We start from the raw sequence: 18,692 nt of genomic DNA on the forward strand, positions 1-18,692 counted from the left end.
CACCAGAACTTGATGCTAAGAACCTTTTGCTAAAGGTACCGCACACTTTGATCACAGAACATGGATAAATCAAGTTGATGCTGACCTGGGTGTGTATCGATAAACAAAAAGACAAGCATGTGTTCTAATGAAGGAGGAAATGAAGAGATTACAGTCTAAAGAACTGAAAATCTCGGGGACCAAAGGGATAGTTCAGTCAGTAAAGCGCTTGCTTGCAAGCATGAGGACCTGGGTTCAATTCCCAGAACCCATATAAAAATGCAAGGCATGGTGGCACATGCTTCTAATCCCACTTCTTGACAACAAGAGGCTCACTGACCAGCCAACCCAGCCTAATTGGTGAGTTCCAGGCCAAAAGAGACCTTGTCTCAGAGGAAGTAGATGACTTTCTTTAGGATGAAACCCAACTCCAGCTCCTCCTACACGATAAGCGTGTGTGTGTGTGTGTGTGTGTGTGTGTGTGTGTGTGTGTGTGCGCGCGCGCGCGCACATACAAATCTTAAAGAAATCTGAAAGGAATTGCAAATGACAATAAGAAGAGTGAAGGCTGGTGGACTGGATGTGAGTCTTGAGATGGTATCAGTCTCTTAGAATAAAAATGGAGGAAAGAGGGGCCAGCCAAGAGCCAAGCAGAGGGACTAGCAAGGGCAGAGGCAGGTCAGGGTGCCCATTCGTCACAGAAGGGCGTGGGGCCAGAGGAGTCCGTGGTGCCTCATAACCCTGACTGATGATTGCATCAGTTTTTCCTTGAAGAGCATGAATAGGGTACGACATAGGTCAAGATCCCACAGAAAGAGAAACTCAATCTAGGTGTTAATACAGACTGTCCTTAAAGTCACTGCAAGTCACACAAATAACGTAAATGGCTAATGTCATGCCATGCGCATTTGCTGCAGTGAGAAGTGGCTGTGGGCAGGAAATGGTGTTTACATTTTATGGGATTCCATTGTAGAATGAGTTTACACCTTGTCTCATGACTACTGTTCCTTCTCATCTCAGACCAACAGGAGCTCCAGGGAGTAACGAGCAGTACAGCGTGGGGATGGTCGGGACGCACGGGCTGGAGACTTCGCATGCCGACACCTTTGGAGGCAGTATTTCAAGAGAAGGAACCTTAATGATCAGAGAGGTGAGCTGGTGTAGCAACGTCACAAGGAAACACAGTTCTTAAGTGGTTTTCCTGGTCAAACTTTTGAATAGAATCCTTATAGCATGTATTGTAAGCGGCTGGCTGGGGAGGCTGGGAACCTGTGCTTCTAAGTGGTTGAGTGATTTGGTCTGCCATCTCCTTTCCTCTGTCCTCCCAAGTTTCTGCAGAGTGACTTAATTTCATTAGGCCCAATTCTTCAATAGGAGCTATGCAAATCATTATAAAATCTGAGCCCGAGCACATAAAACTGGAAATGCAGATGTTCCGAACACCAGGAAAACAGAAACGAAAGCCCTCTCTTGATAGAAATGGTGATTTTGTTAGCCTCTTCCCCATGATTTCACCCGTATGCATTTCATGTAAAATGCTCAGTAGTTCCAAGAAACTGTGCTATCTTTGTATCTCATTAAATTAACATTTGAACAACAACAAAAACAGTAAGCAGCGGGGCTAAAGAACATAGAATTCAGCTAAGAAGTATACCTTTGCATTTATTTTCATCTTTGAATTTTGAGGAATTTTTAAATTTTTATTTAGTTATTTTTATATGCATGGGTGTTGTGCCTGTATGTATGTCTATGTACCAGATGCACGTCTAATGTCTACAGAGGCCAGAGGAGGGCATTGGATCCCCTGTGCCTGGGTTGCAGGCAGTTGTGAGTTGCTGTATGGATACCGGGAATGGAAACCAGGTCCTCTGGAAGAGCAACCCATGCTCTTAATGCTGAGCCTCTCTCCAGCCCCTAAAAGGGGGTTTTGTTTATTAAGTCTGGGAAGATGCTTTCATTTGGTGGGAAGCACCTGCTCCCTTTCACCTGCCCTTCCACTGTGGCCCTGGTGGGGCCTTTGCTGACCTGAAGTGCCCCAAGAAATCAGAACCCATCTTCTCTTTTCGTGGCATGCAAGTTTGAGAAGAAAACAATGGCAAGTAGCATTGGGTAATGTCACCACCTCTTTCCCTACATCTGTTTATCCTCTGTGAAATTTCATAAATAGGTTACGGAGATGGCGCAATGGGTAAAGTAAGTGCTTGTCACACAAGTCTGAAGACAAGAATTTAGATCCCCAGAATACACACACACACACACACACACACACACACACACACACACACACACACACAGCTACACAGGTGTGGCAACCACTTGAAATCTCAGCACTCAGGAGTCAGAGGCAGGAAATCCCTGGTTACTTTGACTAGCCAGAATTGGCAGGCTCTGGTCAGGAGACAGACCCTGCCACAGCTAACAAAGAGGAGAGAAATCAAAGAAGGTACCTTGCACCAATTTTAGACACACACACACACACACACACACACACACACACACACACACACACACTAAATAATGCCATATGTTTTGTAGGATGATTGACAACATGAATTTACTTAGTAAATTCAGGTATTCAGTAAAGGTTATTTTATTTCATTATCACCAAGAACTCCCGACTCCTCTTGCCTCTTATTACAACTCACTCTTCCCTCTGAAGCATAAACAGACAACATGGTCATTCTCTCTCTTCCAATAGGATAGCGCTAGGAAACTCCATTCATAGACTTTCCTCTCCAGAAAGGCAGAGGGCCTCTCACTCTAGTCAGGAAGAAAGAAAGTGTAGTTTTGAGATGAATAAGGCCTTTGAAGTAAAATTTGCAGTGTGGTTATAACTAGACGACTAGCCCGCACAGCAACTTGCTAGGATTTCATTTTATGCCCATGTCGAATCTTTGAAGTGGACTTTAAAGAATGCTTTCATGTGTGCCTGTGATGAAGAACGGACTTGGCTGGCAGTCCTGGCATTGTGTGCTGCTGGTATATAATGCTCCCAGCATCGTGAAGGGTTATTTTAATACAAGGGTAGAGGTTTCTACCAGAGCTCACCACACAAGAGAGAGTGTTCTAGAGTGAGTTACTCTTTGACTCCAAATGGAAACAGCCCGGTTCCTAACATGCCTGAGTGTTTAAAACAGTCAGTATCTCCAGGGAGACATTTAGAGCTACATATTCATTTCTGTTGTCAACCATACCCAATGATTCCATATTATTCAAAGCGCCCAGTATTTGAGGACCACAACCACCAGCACTTCCAAAGCCATATGCACCTGTGTCTTGTGTGAAGTTTATCTGTGGAGGGACCCTCAGTTACCAAATTCTGTTTTTACCAAGTGTAGGTTTTTAGTTGTTTTTTTTTCATTATTATTATATGTGCATGTAAGTTTGTGCCAATGCGTATGCATACATATCGAGTCCAGGGCACCACCTTGGGTGTCTTTCCCCAAGTGCCATCCACTTCTTTCTTTTTTGAGACGAGGTCTCTCACTGGCCCAGGGCTTACCAAATAAGCTAAGCTGTCTGGACCAACAAGCCCAGAGGCCACCTGCCTCTGCCACCCAAACTCTGAAATGGCATCAGTCTTGGGGATTTAACTCAGGTCTTCAGACTTGCAAGGCTAGAACTTTACCATCTAAGCCATCTCCTCAGCCCCTCAGCCCCTCAGCCCCTCAGCCCCAAAGTGTGGGGTCTTAGGATAACAAGCCATATTAATCAAGATACTACATATATACATGTGTGTGTGTGTGTGTGTGTGTATGGAGAGAGAGAGAGAGGGAGATTATGGGGAGGTGGTTTGTGTGACTATGGAGAACAAGAAGTCTAATGACCCTGCACCTGTGGTAGGATGTCTCCCAGTGCAGAAGTGGGTAAAGATGAGATATGATCTCCCAACCCAAGTAGAGAGCAGGGACTGAGAATAGGCAAGTTATGAGCTGTGGGCACAGCTCAGCAGATCAAAAATGTTTGCCACACAAGCATGAGGACCTGAGTCTGAAACCCCAGAACTCCTGGAAAGCCAGAATTGATAGTATGCATATGTAATCCTAGTGCTTCTATGATGAAGTGCGAGGCAGAGATGAGGGAACCCCCAGAGGCTGTGGCTCAGCTAGCCTGGACCACACAGCACTGACCAGCAAGAGACTGTCTAACTAAGCCGGAAGGTGAGGACCAGCAGCCAAGGTTGTCCTGCGACCTCTATAGGCAGGCCTTGTCACATAGGCCCACCTTCACAAATATACCCACACGTGTCACACACAACATTTATTTCTTCTTCTGTCTTTCGTTCTATTATGGACCTCATGGTTCCTATTAATATAATTTGGGAATGATGATCTACTTACCAACTCTGATTCAAAAGCTTGTCTCCTTAATGCTCAGAAACAATGTGACAGACATACCCAGAAATAATGTTTAATCTGGGCACCTCATGGCTCAGTTAAGTTGGCACATACAATTAACCATCAAACAAGCCATAAGGTTAAAAAAAAAAACATTAAAAACGTATGTATTTAAAAAATTAATTCAGGCTAAAGTAAAAAAAAACTTAAATTTTGTCTTATTATGACAAGATTTAGCTTATAGGACACTGTGAGTTCACTTCCACAGGGTGGCCATCAGGAACTCACTCAATTCATTCTTGTGTGAGTAGAAGAGAAAGTTCTAGAAGACTATATTGGCCATACTACCTGTGATTATGTCCCATACAAAGTGCCCTGTGGTGCACACCCTGGCGGCTCTATCTTTCCCCTGCCTCCTCTTACACTTCATAGACCCATTTTGTACCCCACTAGAGCGAGCCACCTCAGCATCTTGTCTACCGTTGCCTATCTCCTGGAAATCTCCTGCTTTTCTTCCTCCCATTCTTTTCTGACTCAGCTTTCCCTTCTGGAAGCCTTTCCTGGGACCCAACGGACCTCTGTCCATAGTACTTTCCTGAAGCTATTTGTGTTCTGTCCAGTATCTATCCACCTCCCCAACTGAATGAGAACACTGGTTTGTGCCATGAAGTTTCTTTTTATTAGAAATAAAAGAGAAAGAACACACTTTTACAGAGTTTAAGGGGGGAAACGAGGGGAGTTGTAGGTAACACACAAAGCGTTAAAATTCACAAACCATTTACATGCATATTCCATGGAAGGAACTCAAAACAAAGTGAGTGGGGTACCTGTGTAGAGGTGGAAGCTGAAGCTAAGAAGAGACACGGGCTTGGATGGCCAACGCGTGCGTGCTGCTGCCTGCCGCTCCTTGCCCTCACCTTCGCTTGCCTCCTCCCTCTCTCTTGTCTCTCCATAGACCCGCTTTCCCCGCTCTACACACTTTGTGTTCTCATCTCTTCTCACTCCGTTAGAGATCTCACCACAGCCCAGTTTGGCTGCTAACACACATTGGTCCTCATGGTCAGTTGTATTGGGATTTGGTCCTTGTCACAGGTTTCCACTCCTGGTTCAATAAGCTATCACAGTAGAGCTCCCATAGTGCAAAAGTGCATCCCAGACCTTCTGGACTCCACCACCACACAGCCTAGACTTCAAGCCTTGAGAAAAGTGACTTGGCCATCTTGCACTGTACTTTCCGACCTGTAAGGTGGGGCTAATGAAAGCTAGCCCATGGTGCTCCTAGGAGGAGTCAGTGGCCCATGATGCAGAGTGTTTAGCACAGTACCTGGTGTACGTTGGAATACTCAGCATGTTTGTGCTCATCCTCATGGGAATGGTGAGGCTATCAAAATCAGAGAGGTTGAGATTCTCTTAGCAAGGGTCAGTTACTTTCTGTTCCCAGGAGACAGCGCAGCACACAGAAGGCATTTCTTGAGAGGATGCTGCCTGATTGAACCGAGAGATGATGACTCTGAAGTGGGTAGATTCAAGGGGCATTGCTCCAGGCATCTCCAGCTCTGAGCTACACCCCTAGCTAGCCCTTCAAGTCTTCCTTAATAACCAGTGTATCCTCATCAATCTCAAGACCTGGGAGAAAATGCCAGTGACAGAAGAGAAACTGAAAAATTCTAAAGTGACAAGGTGTGATTTATGCTTTGGGGAAGTTGGGGGAAAATGTCAAAAGGCTTTCTAGTGCTGAATGGAAGTTGGGAGGAGGAAATGCTGTTTAGCAAACATAAAAGGCAAGGACACTAAGATGGATGAGAGCTGTACTCCCAAAATGTCACTTAGAAGATGAAATGCTCATCACTGAGCATTTGCACCCTTGCGGCTCCCAATGAACACTGTGACAAAATGGACTGAGAAAAGGACCCTCGCTGGGACAGTTGGTAGTCCAAGAAACAGACGATGCTAAGCTTTCCGGTCATTTCTCAAGCTTCCTTGTAGATGAATCACACTCCTTTGGGATCTTGGGAGTCTGTTTTGTCTTATACACAACAGAGTGGCTACTTGTATTTCCTGAGAGAGGCAAGTGCAGGCCAGAGACCACACACTGTGCACCGTACACTGTACACTGTACACTGTGCACCGTACACTGTACACTGTACACTGTGCAGAGTCTGGGGAAAGCCGAGTGTGGTCACTTCCTTTTCACTCTGACCAAGTGTCTGAGCAAAGAGTCTCCTGGGTGACCCCAAATCCAGTCGGGTTGATGATGATATCGTCACACTGGGCCAGGGAAAGGGCCAAAGAAATGGCATGCCTTCTTGCCAATACCAACCCCAAAGGGTGAGGAACGTACTTGCCGTATTCCCAGCTGTTCGTGTTAAGCAAACCGGTTCATATTTAGTAGGCACTCAGCAATGCTGAGCTAGGAGACGGGGAAGGAAAGGAAACGGGAGTGTGAAAGGAAGAGGAAGTCATTGCTAGGGTCTGCCCTAGGAATCCTTAGTGAACTGGTTACACACAAACTTGAAAGTGAAGAGCTGTGCACACCAAAGGGCAGCCTACAGGACAGGGGAAGCACTCACCAGTGTATTTACATCTTACAGTTAAGGAACTCAGAAACCTCAACAGAAAAATAATAACAATAATTTGTAAATGGACAACAGGGATTTCTTGAAAGGACATGTGTAAATGGCTACTGGACACATGGAAAAATATTCAAAATCATTAGTTGTCAAGGAGATGGAAATCAAAACCAAATAAAAATCAAAAAATAAATTAGAGTGGCTATTATCCAAAACACTGAAAGTAGCATGTTCCAGCAAGGATGTGGAGAAAGGGACTAGGCATATTCTTGATGTAATGTCATTTAATAATTAAAAATAGTACAACCATGTGACCCAGAATCCCACTACTGGGGACCTTCCAAAGCAGATGAAATCAGTGTCAAAGAGCCATTTTCATTCCTATGCCAGCACAATTCTCGCCTGCCAGAGACTGAAAACCACCTAGGTGTCCATCTCCTTAGGAACTGATAAGGAAGCTGTGGTCTGTACACAACATGCAAAGCTGTTTAGCCATAAAGAAAAGTGAAATCCTGTTATCTATAACATGATAGGTGGCCTTGGGGATCATTATATCAAGTGAAATAGTATTCACATGCTCCCTCTCATACCTGGAAACTGAAGCAGTGATCTCACACAAGCTGAGAATAGAAAGACCCACCAGAGACCGGATGGGACAGAGTTAGCGACATGGAGAGTGGTTGATCTGTGAGTGCTGAATTACACTTAGCGGGAGCAAGGGGGATTACAAAGCTAGCCAATTAGATGCACAGGCTTTGGGGGTTCCTTTTAATCCTTTTTGTTCCCTGGATTTAGGGAGGAGGCTGCTCTCTGGAGCAATAGCTTGGAAGCATTTAACTCATGCACTCCTATCCATAACAATTTTAGATCATATTCATAGAACGTGTACATAGTTCTGTCCTACTGCATCAATATATGCATTATAAAGTGCCTTTTAAAAGATTCTTTTTGTTTCAATCATGTGTGTATATGTGTGGGTATGTGCACAGGAGTGCAGGTGCCCACAGAGTCCAGATAAAATTGGATGCCCTCCAGCTGGAGTTACAAACAGTTGTGAGCCACCTGGTGTGGGTGCAGGGAACTGAACTTGGGTCGTTTGCGAGAGCAGTATGCCCTCTTAACCACTGAGCCGTCTTTCTAGGCCCACATCATACATCATCTGGAATGGATGCTCAAAGGAATGCTATAAAGAGTACTTCAAGTCCCTTTCCGGTCATGATGACTAGCTCTTTCTTGCCTACGTCACAAGGTGCAGCAGTCATTGCTGAAAGGGTGGACACTACCGAAGGGGAGAATTGCAGTCTATTTCACATGGTCTGCTGGGTCATTTCAGTGATTAGGGACTCCTGTCGGACCTGATCAGTCATTGTTTTGACTTTATGAATGGCAAAGAACCCTGTGATTTGGATAAATAATATCTCTGCATCTTCTTGAAATACAGGTTCTTTTTTTAGGGGGCGGGTATCGGTATCATTTCACTCCAGTGCTTCTTTTCAGCTGGATTTGAGCCATCAGTTCTATATAATCTGACAGTGTGGTCTGTAAATCCAGTTATCCAGTGATGCACACGTGCACATATGCTGCAGAGGAGAAATTTGGCAGATCTGGTCCTGACTCTGCCCTCCATCCTGCAGCATCCCTCACCCAGCAGCATAAGTCCTGAAAGTCAGTCCACTTACTAATATTAACAATTCTTCATGTCTTTGTTTTCTTAGACAAAGTAGAAATTTCAGTGCTACCATCCTATACTCCTAGTAAACGAATTTGGAGTCCCTTCACCTGTGGAGAGGTATTGATCTGTGTAGCATCTTATATCCCCTGGGAGATCAGTTTGGAGCCTGTTACACTCCAATGTGTGGAGTGACGTCATTCCTCAGTTTGCTCGCTCTCTCTCTAATGGCCTCTGTGTGCTATCCCCCTCAGACGGCTGAAGAGAAGAAGCGATCTGGCCACAGTGACAGTAATGGCTTTGCGGGTCACATCAACCTCCCAGACCTTGTGCAGCAGAGCCATTCCCCAGCCGGGACTCCCACCGAGGGACTGGGTCGTGTCTCCACCCATTCCCAGGAGATGGACTCTGGAACTGAAGTAGGTGCCCGGCAGTAGCCATGAAAGCTCTGTTCTCCATGGGGTTCTGCGCCTTGATGTAGTCAAACACCAAGTTCTGTCAGACTCTCTGTGTGGTTGCTTCTGTGTAGCTACTGATGCCAATACTCAGAGAAATCACACAGATACAGCAACAAAGCGTTCCCACACATCATCTGGCCGGATTCCTGTGTTGTGGATGGGACTTGAGAGTGTTGAAACTTAGGTTGAATGACTTGTCCAAGACACACAGCTAGCTACAACAGTGCTTGGACCTCCCGTGTGCCAAGCCAGTGGGAGAAACTATAGACCAGTGAGATTTCAAAGCCAACAGTTGTGACTCTCATTCCATTGGTTTAGTCAACCTAAGCTTGACCTGAATAAAGTGAATTTGAAATGGTTTGTTTATGAAATATAGGTCCCTACTGTTTAATAAATGAAGAGATTGGCTCTTTCTCCAAGTTGCAGCAAGAAGATGAAACAAGATGTCTGTCCTATGTGGGAGCAGTCCTAGGAGAGCCTGAGTGAGCACAGGCAGTTCTTGGGCATCGCTGGATGAATTCAAGGCTGTCATGTTTCATGGTGGTCCTGTGACTCACACATAAGGCCCTCAATGTTTTTACAGAGCATGTGCACTGTTGGCTTTGACATCACCCCCACACTGAATTTCTATGATGTACATGCTCTTCACATGCCCCAAGGACAAGAACTCAGGAGCATCTGGAAAAGCACAGCCTCCGGCTGCAGCCTCCTGCAGTGTGGGCAGCTGTTTTTACCTAAAGTCCACTCCCAGTGACAAGCTGGGGCCACAGAACAGGCCACTGCAGAACAGGACTTTGCTTCAAATGCTGCTGCCATCCCAGCTCCAGGAGGGAATGTTTTGTCATCTCCTCTCTGGACTCCAAAGATGAAAGAGAAACCAGATGCGCAAGGACGGCTTTAGGGAGGCTGAATGTGAGGAGGACGGAAGGAATCTGATTCCAAAGGGGAGAGGGGAAATCTTGAGGGCAATCAAGTTGGATCTTTTTGAGTTAGGAAATCAAACTGGATATTTGCAAGTTTATCCTTATATGATTAGGGCTTAGGAATGTTGCTTTATTAAAAAAAAAACTCTAATAACAAAACTAAAAATGTATGCCTAAAATACGAGTCCCTACAAAGGGTTCTTCAGATGTTGAATGCTGGTGTCTGTGGTACTAAAGGGATGAGCAGGGAGCGCGGAAGACGGCTCTGTTGCCAAAGTACCTGCCTCACAAGCATGAAGACCTGAGTTCTGATCCCCAGAATGCATGTAAATGTGGTGGCGTGTGCCTGTACCCCAGCACCAGAAGAGGGGGAAGCAGAAAGTCTCAATTGGTCAGCCAAGCAAGCCATATGGATGAGCTGTGAGCTCGGTCAAAGACTGTCTCAAAAAGTGAGGTAGATGAGGGATAAAGGAAGACACCTGATAGGGACCTCTGACCCACACATCACATACACACACACACACACACACACACACACACACACACACACACACACACAATGGGTACTGTAGAAGGAAAGATGATAACAGACAAAATGGGCAAATAGTTATAGACCTCTTTTGACAAATTCAATTACATTCTGACACCAAAGGCTAATATTGAATATATTATTCCCTAATCTAGTTCTGATTTCATGCCTTTATGGTACAGTCTAAGCCCTTCAGATTTATTTAAAGTAAGCCCTCAAGGTATAGTGCCTACAATATACCTTCTGGAGACTAACCAGAACTGAGAGAGACTGAACAGAGGCCCATGCTCTGCCTAGAGAGTGAACGGCCAGCACAGAGGAGTCTGTGGTCAGTGGCAAAGCCGGGCAGAGCAAGGCCAGTGCTACCTGTGCCGCAACACTGAGTTCTCCTTCTCTTTTTGATCAGTATGGTATGGGAGGCAGCACCAAAGCCTCCTTCACCCCCTTCGTGGATCCCAGAGTGTACCAGACGTCGCCCACTGATGAAGATGAAGAAGATGATGAGTCATCCGCTGCTGGTAAGCATGCTGACCCTGGCTGGAGTTTTAGAAACAGGTTTCCTTTCCTGTACAACCCAGGGACAACTCACCAACTCGGGTTACACCATTTATTGCTGATGCCCTGTCTTAAGACAAAGATACTTTAAAATGGATTATTTTGTGGAGCTCCGAAAGCAAATTATTTTCTCCCCCCACCCTGGTTTTCTTTTCCTATTATGTTTCTGGAAGAAACACAGAGGTATCCCAGGATACTAGGAAAAGCCACCCCGCAGCAATCTCCAAACCTACCACATAGTTCTCAAAAACAGTTTCTGGGTATAATGCTATGCTCGAAGTAGTGTGGTGCTGAGCACTCCATAAATGCTTGTTGAGCTGGGTTGAGTTCCAGGCGTGCGCTTCCGTCACAGGTCTGGCTCACTAAGAGGATGGCCTTATTCTTTGCCTTCTGCAACTCACTAATCATTGAAGTCAGCTTATGTGGAATCTCCAAAGGGGCTGCTCCTTGTTTGCAGTTACAGGAATGGTGTATTTGACTCTGTGAGATTAATATTAATTTTCTACACCACCCAAAGGCGTGTCTATAAGCCTGTTTTGCTTCTGTGGATGACATGCTTTATCCTACTAAAACAAGTCTAAAATACTCATGATTCCTGTGCCTTCACTCTAAGAAACCCCAAGCCAAGTCCTCCCCCAATGTTTCCACTGGCTGGCTGTTAAGATGCTATTGACTTCTCTAATTCTTTCTCTCAAAGCCCTGTTTACTAGCGAACTTCTTAGGCAAGAACAGGCTAAACTCAATGAAGCAAGGAAGATTTCAGTGGTAAATGTGAACCCAACCAACATTCGCCCTCATAGTGACACACCGGAAATCAGAAAATACAAGAAACGCTTCAATTCCGAAATACTCTGTGCAGCTCTGTGGGGTATGTTGGTGGCTTGTTCGTTTGTTTGTTTTAATTTAAAGTGTTAAAAAGCCTATGGCTTTTATCAGCAGAAAACACTAGGATAATCACAGGTGTGAGGGAACTGGTGTGGGACCACCTCAGGAGGGACCAAAAATAGGTTTTATATATGAAGACTTTGTACTCAAGATGGCATGTAGAGCATTGAGTATCAACCACAGAACCAGCCACCCCTTAATTCTCAGGCACTATGTGTCTAGCACTGCACGTGGTATCCCACATTTGATCCTACAAGGGGTCCAAAGGCATTATCTCCTTTTCACAGCTGAAGAACAAACCCAGCATATTTGGGTGACTCACCCAAGGCCCCAGACTCAGCAGTAACTGGGTGAAACTTGAAAAGAGCAGCAAGTGGGGAGCCTCCCTTTTCAGTGGAAAATGTCAGTATGAAGTTCTCATCAAGTAGATCTGAAGATACTAGCTGGGTTCAAACCTAGTGTAGGTGCGGGGAGAGTTTATCAAGGTCTTGGCCTATATTACTTACAGCATCATAGGAAAATCAGGATGTGGTCCAACTGAACCCGTCTCCATTGCCAGGCTCTGATTGGGACGTCATAATTTTATAAGATTAAAGGCATTTGCCATGTTAGCAGGGACAAATATTGAAGCCTAGGATTGTTTCATGTGAGACACAACAGTTCTGCAGTATGAAGATGAGATTTGGAGAGCAAAATAACCACATTTAACATGGTGGGGCTTGACAAGTAGATACTCATGTTTTCAGAAGGTAGATGTATACCAAGCGATGTTTAGGATCCACTGCACAGTGAATGTCTCGATGCAGGTACATCTTAATAAGTGGATGACTAATTTCTTTAGGTATGAACTTTTAGGATTATACTTATCCAGATGAAATTACTCTTCTTCCAGCTTTAAGGATAAGGACCACTGCTTACAGGGTGCTGGGTAGAATTAGGTAACTGAGAATTCTTTAAAATCAGTATTTCTATGACTCAGCTTCTCCTTGACTGGCTTGTCAATTCCCCTACTGAGAGCAGAACCTCCAACGTATGTGTGAGGAGGAAGCAAGGCTTCCATGCTGATGTGGTACAGAAGTGGAAACTTCTGTGTTTTGAAGACGGCTAGGTCAGCTGCCTCCAAAACCACTGGATGAGTAGGTGTGTTGGGGGGGGGGGGGGCTGTTCTAGGAAGAAAGAAGCTGAACATACAGGGAGCATCAAGGAAGAAGAGACTCCATAAAGGGGAAAATGAGTAATTTTGCTTACTTACCCACCTCTGCCTGAGGCTCCCCTTGGCAAGTACTCTCTGTAAATGGATAGGTGTGGTATATTGCTGCTTCCACTTTAAAAATTAAAATCGCTTATCTGTTATCGGAGGAACAGTGATGTAATTAGTGAGCTGGACCTTCTGTCTCTACACTGTCGACCATAACACCTACTTGCCCATTTGTTTACATTGGCATGAAACAGTTTGCTGGGCTCTTTAGGGATCCAGGTAAAACTGTTGAGGCCCATAAAAACCCAGTTCTTGTGTGCTTCTTAAATTCGCAGGTGTGAACCTTCTGGTGGGAACTGAGAATGGCCTGATGCTTTTGGACAGAAGCGGCCAAGGCAAAGTCTACAATCTGATCAACCGGAGGCGGTTCCAGCAGATGGATGTACTAGAAGGACTAAATGTTCTTGTGACGATATCAGGTGTGTTACCAAGCTGAGCTGACCCCCAGGTGTGCTCGGGTGGGAAGGTGACAGCCTGCTCTCTGAAGACAAGACTCCCTGCCCAGCACTGTAACTGGGGGAGATCACCAATGCATGTTGAAATGCTGGAGGGCCTGGCCTCCACAAGAAGATTTACCTGTGTGCATTAAACCTGAGTGAGGCAGACCTGGTCACAAAGGCTGTGTATTTTGGCTTTTGCATCCCTTAAAACTCAGGCAGAATCTTAATAAGCTGTCTGCACTGCAGGTACTACCCTACTCTGAGATGAAGATTACCAAAATGAAGGCTTCTGGGAGGTGAATTAGCAAGCAGAAGTCTCTTTTTTCTCAAGATGTCTGCTTATAATCCACTGATGTTTTAAGGACAGTTGTACTTCTTGGTAACCTATTCTAGAAAGAGGATAGAGTAGAGACATCCTCACCAGTGCATTTTTATACCATCAATAGCTTTTTAAATGGGGGAAAGACCTTGGTAGATGAGTAACCCTCATTATTAACCAGTGAAAAAATACAAGTGGAGTCTCTTTATTGATAAGAAGGTGTTTTTTTCTTCTTGATGGTGTTTGAAAGAGTTGAACAAATTACACTCCTCCCTTTTTATTTCATCAGCTATGGAACCACAGTACTCCTTACATGTTAGAACCGCTTGAAAGCTGTGATAACCCAAGCTACCCCCTAGACCATGGTCAGTCTCTGGGGTAAGGTGCAGGCATTTTTTGGTGTTGAGGGCTCTGACACTTTCCCATCATGCAGCCTGGTTTATGAGCTCTACTATTCATGTTTATTATGCAAAGAGGCCCACATAGGACTTCTGGGTTGAGCCTTGAGGATGCAAGTCTAACTCCGCAGGTGTGCTGTGGTTTGAGAAAACACAGTCCTTGGCACGGATTTCCCTCTTTGCTTTACTGCTCTCCTGAGTGTTTAGATTTTTGTCGTTGCAAATAAAGGTTAACCAAGTAAATTGTTCTTATACTGTGATTTGAGTTGAGTTCTGTGTGTTTTTTGTTTCTGGCCAATTGCTTCCTTAATTCCTACACTCCCAAATCAAAACTGAAACCATGCATCTGTCTGCCATCTATCCAAAGTGGAAATGCTACCAGAAAATTCAAGCAGGCTCTATTTTGCTGCTAATAACAAGTCTTCATCCTTCAGTGTAGCCGTATTTCCGCTTCTCATGGAGCACAAAGGGAGAAAAGAGATAATCAAAATACGAAAGGAGATCCTTGAACTGTGCAGGTCCTATTCTCCCCAGAAGATGGAGCACTGGTTCTGCTCCTGGATCTGTCCTGAGCACCTGGGCTCTAGGCTTCTGCTTACACAGACAAATGGCATTGTGTGTGTGTTTCCCCCAGCGTAAGCCTTGCTGCGGTCCTCTGTCCAATCAGTGAGGGATGCTCTCGTGGATTCAGTGAGGGATGCTCTCGTGGATTCTCTTCTAGTGCACACCCCGTCTGTAGAACAGAAAACCTCCTTAAAGGAATGGAAAATACTGAGAGATGGAAGGCACCAGCCTAAATTTCTCATTAAGAAAGAGCCATAGAGATGTGCATTTTCTCTCTGGTACTCAAATAACCCAGTGGAGTGGATTCCTTTTGCTCTCCATAAGCCTTGCATACCATCAAGCTGTTGTTTTATCTTCCTGAGAAAGGGAACTTTTAAACTTTTTTTTAAATTCCAAGTCCACATCTTTTCCTTCTTTGATGTTTTTATTTAATATTCTTTTTGGTGACCTCATCACCATAACTTTGTCCAATATCATCCTCTAAGCTCAATTGCTTTACTGAATTTTTTTTCTTCTGTTAACTTCCTTTGTCTTACCAGCTAAATGAAACTTTTAACAATTGTATTTGATGTGACAGAGGAGGTAGAGGGGACAGAAAATTAGAGGAGACGAGACACACATAGGTAGGCTAAAATGTCCATTTGCCAATATGCCTTCATCAGATTAGCTCTAGAATGTTCTGGAACTCTGTTACAGAGTTAGAACTTACCACGTTCAGCAGACCTAGGAAGAGAGAGTAGAGTAGCTTCCTCAAATAAGACATTGCTTAAAGGTAAAAAGTACAGTTAGTGGGTTTTGACCAAAACAGTAGGGTCTGTTGTTCCAAGTCCTGATAGAGGTGGGAGTGAGGCGGAGCAGGAACACCGGTTAATCTGCCCTTACAAACACACGGATGCCAGCAACAATCTAGATGAGGTGAGGGAAGACAGAGAAAAGGTTATCACAGAGCTTGAGTTGAAAACTCTGTTATTCCAACAGGAAAGAAGAATAAGCTCCGTGTTTACTATCTTTCCTGGTTAAGAAATAGAATACTGCACAATGACCCGGAAGTGGAAAAGAAGCAGGGCTGGATCACAGTCGGGGACCTGGAAGGCTGTATACATTACAAAGTTGGTAAGTCTCAGTTTGGGAGATTGAGAGTCCCGGTTGTTTGGTGCTTTCTATCTGCTGTGGAAGGTGTGTGTCACCAGTTTAAAATGTAGCTGGACCCTCAAGTGTACTTGAATTATTACCCCCAAAGCCACATTAATGAAACTCAGATAATGCATTTAGAATAAATTCAGCTTGAATATTTATAAGTGCTTCTCCCAAAGTTCCTTAAAATGACAATAAAAAATTTAAAAATGCAATAAGTCCCCAAGATTGAATAGATCAAGGAAAAAGAAGCCAGCAAATAAGAGATGGCCAAGAGTGTGTGTAACTGGGTTAGAGAGAGCGGAGCAGAGGCTGCTGCATTCTTAACCTACTGTGGGGAACATTATCAAAACTAGCCATCCACCCCACAGAGCCCAGAAAGATTAGAAACCCAGGCAAGACCACGGGATAGAGGCACATGGCAGAGCTGAGAACAGGACTGCTGAGAAGAGAGGAAGCGTCTTTGCTACAAGCCACATAATATGAAGTAGGATTTCAGCTGATTATGCCAAGGGCCTTCCAGAGGTCAAGCTGAGGCTCAAGGAGCCTTGGTGATATTTGGCTTTTGATTATTAGCCATTTCCTGCTATGAGCTTCTCGTGTGCTATTGTAGCTTTTCCATCATTCTTTGGGCACACTTTCCTTCTACTCAAGGAGTATTTGGATAACCTTCTGAGCAGTAACACAGCCAGGATCCCTAATTGCAGGTCTTTCTGTAATTATTGTCATTAGCAGCATCTGGCCAGGACCATCCCCAGATAGATGAAAGTATCTTACCAGAGATACCTCTGTACTCTCTAAGAACAGACCTAAGCATCCAAGGACAACACCACCTGTCTCCTAGGTTAGGTGATAGCTTTATTTCTTGTGCTGTTTAGGGTGAGACCCTCCTTTCTTATACAACCTTACTAATAGACCCCTAACTTCTTACCTAACCACTTCTAGGAATGTAGACTGAGCACATAGATCCCCTTTTTGATAAACTAACCGGTCATTAGCACTCAGTTGACCTCCTCTTTTACCACCCCCATTTTGGGTTGTAAAAGAACGCCTGACAGTCACTGCCTGAGGAAAATTCTTACCTGCCTTTATGACCTTGAGGAATTCAGGCCTGGTGACCTGGCTGGAGGGGGAGGATTGTGATTGTTTGGGTAAATAACTGTAAAGCTAGAGACTGAGAGAGGATAAAAGCAAATGGACTAAAGAACTCTGTGTGCCGAGATTCTTTTTCCCTGAAAAAATAGTTCTCGCCATTCATAGTTTCTCTTCTGAGCCCCTGGGAAGTATATTATTAAGGCTGGTCCTTTAATAATATACAAGAAGTCTTGACAGCCTGGCACCTCCCCCACAGGCAGGCCTCAGCCCTGCAGCAAAGGAGGAAGAGTTTGCACAGCCTGTGTGACAGTAAAAATATTTGTGAGGGCACACACGTGCACCTTCACACACACACACCTTCACACACGTGCACCTTCACACACACATAAAAACCTTCCCCAGATAGCTCCCAAAATGCTGGCAGTGTGTTTATACTCCCAAGAAAGAGTTTGAAAAAATTGCCTTTAGAAAAATTAAATGTACAGATACTAACTTTTAGAGTCATGGGAGAAAAGTTCTTTACCTTCCTTTTCTAAAGTGACTGATGGCAGTTGATTAGCCCACCAAGACCAGAGGATAGACAGGTAGATCTCATGTGCAGGAAGCAGGAACAAACAGGAAGTAAGGACATCAGAGGATAAGGCACTGGAAAAAATTCAGGAAGGAGGAAAGAAAGGAAGAACCTGTATTTTACAGAGATTTGGAAAAACAGTATTTCTAAATAAAGAATAGGGGTATTTTTAATGATAGAGTAGAGTTGGAGAGATCAATGAAAGACAAAACAATCCTAGCAGGAATCCAATAATATAAGTATTTAAAGATGAGAATGAAGAACTTGCCTATGAGGTAGAGCTAAAGCCCTGTACAGCTTCAGACCTGACCTGGCCGGGGTGACAGGAATGGAGAAACAGCAGACCCACATCCAAAAAGGCTCAGGGCTGGTGTGCTCTGCATTCTGATGGAGAAGTGCCAGTGTCCAGGAAACTCCGTGTGTCTACGTTACACATCTCTTAAAAGTCTCAATCTGGGGAGCAAGTTTCTTGTAGAGAGCTAAGGGAGGAGACCAAGTTGATGTGTACAAGGGAAAAAGGAAGCGGGTTTCTCTGTAGTCTCCACAGGGGAGCCGTCTTTGACTATAAACAACCCGGAAGAGGAAGCAACCCAGTTTTCTACACACACTATCAGCATCCACAAATGGATCAGGGAAGGCTTTGCAGTTTGCCTGAGCCTGACCTGAGAGGAAGGCTTTGCTATTCCCATGAGTCTAAGGCACTGGGGTCTTGGACATGGCCTTGCCCATGTGAACAGTACATATTCAGTAGGGACTTCACCTTCCTCCTACAGGCGGCTGGAGAGAAGACTCAGGGGTTAAGAGCACTTACTGCTCTTCCAGAGGATGGAGTTTGGCTCCTAGCACCTACATTAGGAAGCTCATAACCACCTGTAATTCCAGTTCCAGGAGATCTGACACTGTTCTGGACTCCACAGGCACACATGTGTGTGACACACACATACACACACACACACACACACACACACACACACACACACACGACAGCAACAACAATAAAAGTAAAAT

At 44.7% G+C, this 18,692-nt stretch overlaps 1 protein-coding gene across 6 annotated transcripts in view; it reads left to right on the forward strand.

Moving 5' to 3' along the window:
* Positions 1 to 18,692, forward strand: part of Tnik (TRAF2 and NCK interacting kinase) — a 419,460-nt gene that overhangs the window by 386,668 nt on the left and 14,100 nt on the right. For all 6 annotated transcript variants that reach the window (XM_052730805.1, XM_052730807.1, XM_052730801.1 and 3 more), the window contains 6 exons: positions 1,000 to 1,129; positions 8,810 to 8,974; positions 10,872 to 10,983; positions 11,718 to 11,888; positions 13,439 to 13,582; positions 15,863 to 15,997. In XM_052730805.1, coding sequence (XP_052586765.1) covers positions 1,000 to 1,129; positions 8,810 to 8,974; positions 10,872 to 10,983; positions 11,718 to 11,888; positions 13,439 to 13,582; positions 15,863 to 15,997 — 857 coding nt within the window. The remainder of the gene's footprint in view (positions 1 to 999; positions 1,130 to 8,809; positions 8,975 to 10,871; positions 10,984 to 11,717; positions 11,889 to 13,438; positions 13,583 to 15,862; positions 15,998 to 18,692) is intronic.

Source organism: Peromyscus californicus, unplaced genomic scaffold (assembly GCF_007827085.1).
Source record: "Peromyscus californicus insignis strain IS unplaced genomic scaffold, ASM782708v3 Scaffold_9__1_contigs__length_137607984, whole genome shotgun sequence".
Classification (NCBI taxonomy): Eukaryota; Metazoa; Chordata; class Mammalia; order Rodentia; family Cricetidae; genus Peromyscus; species Peromyscus californicus.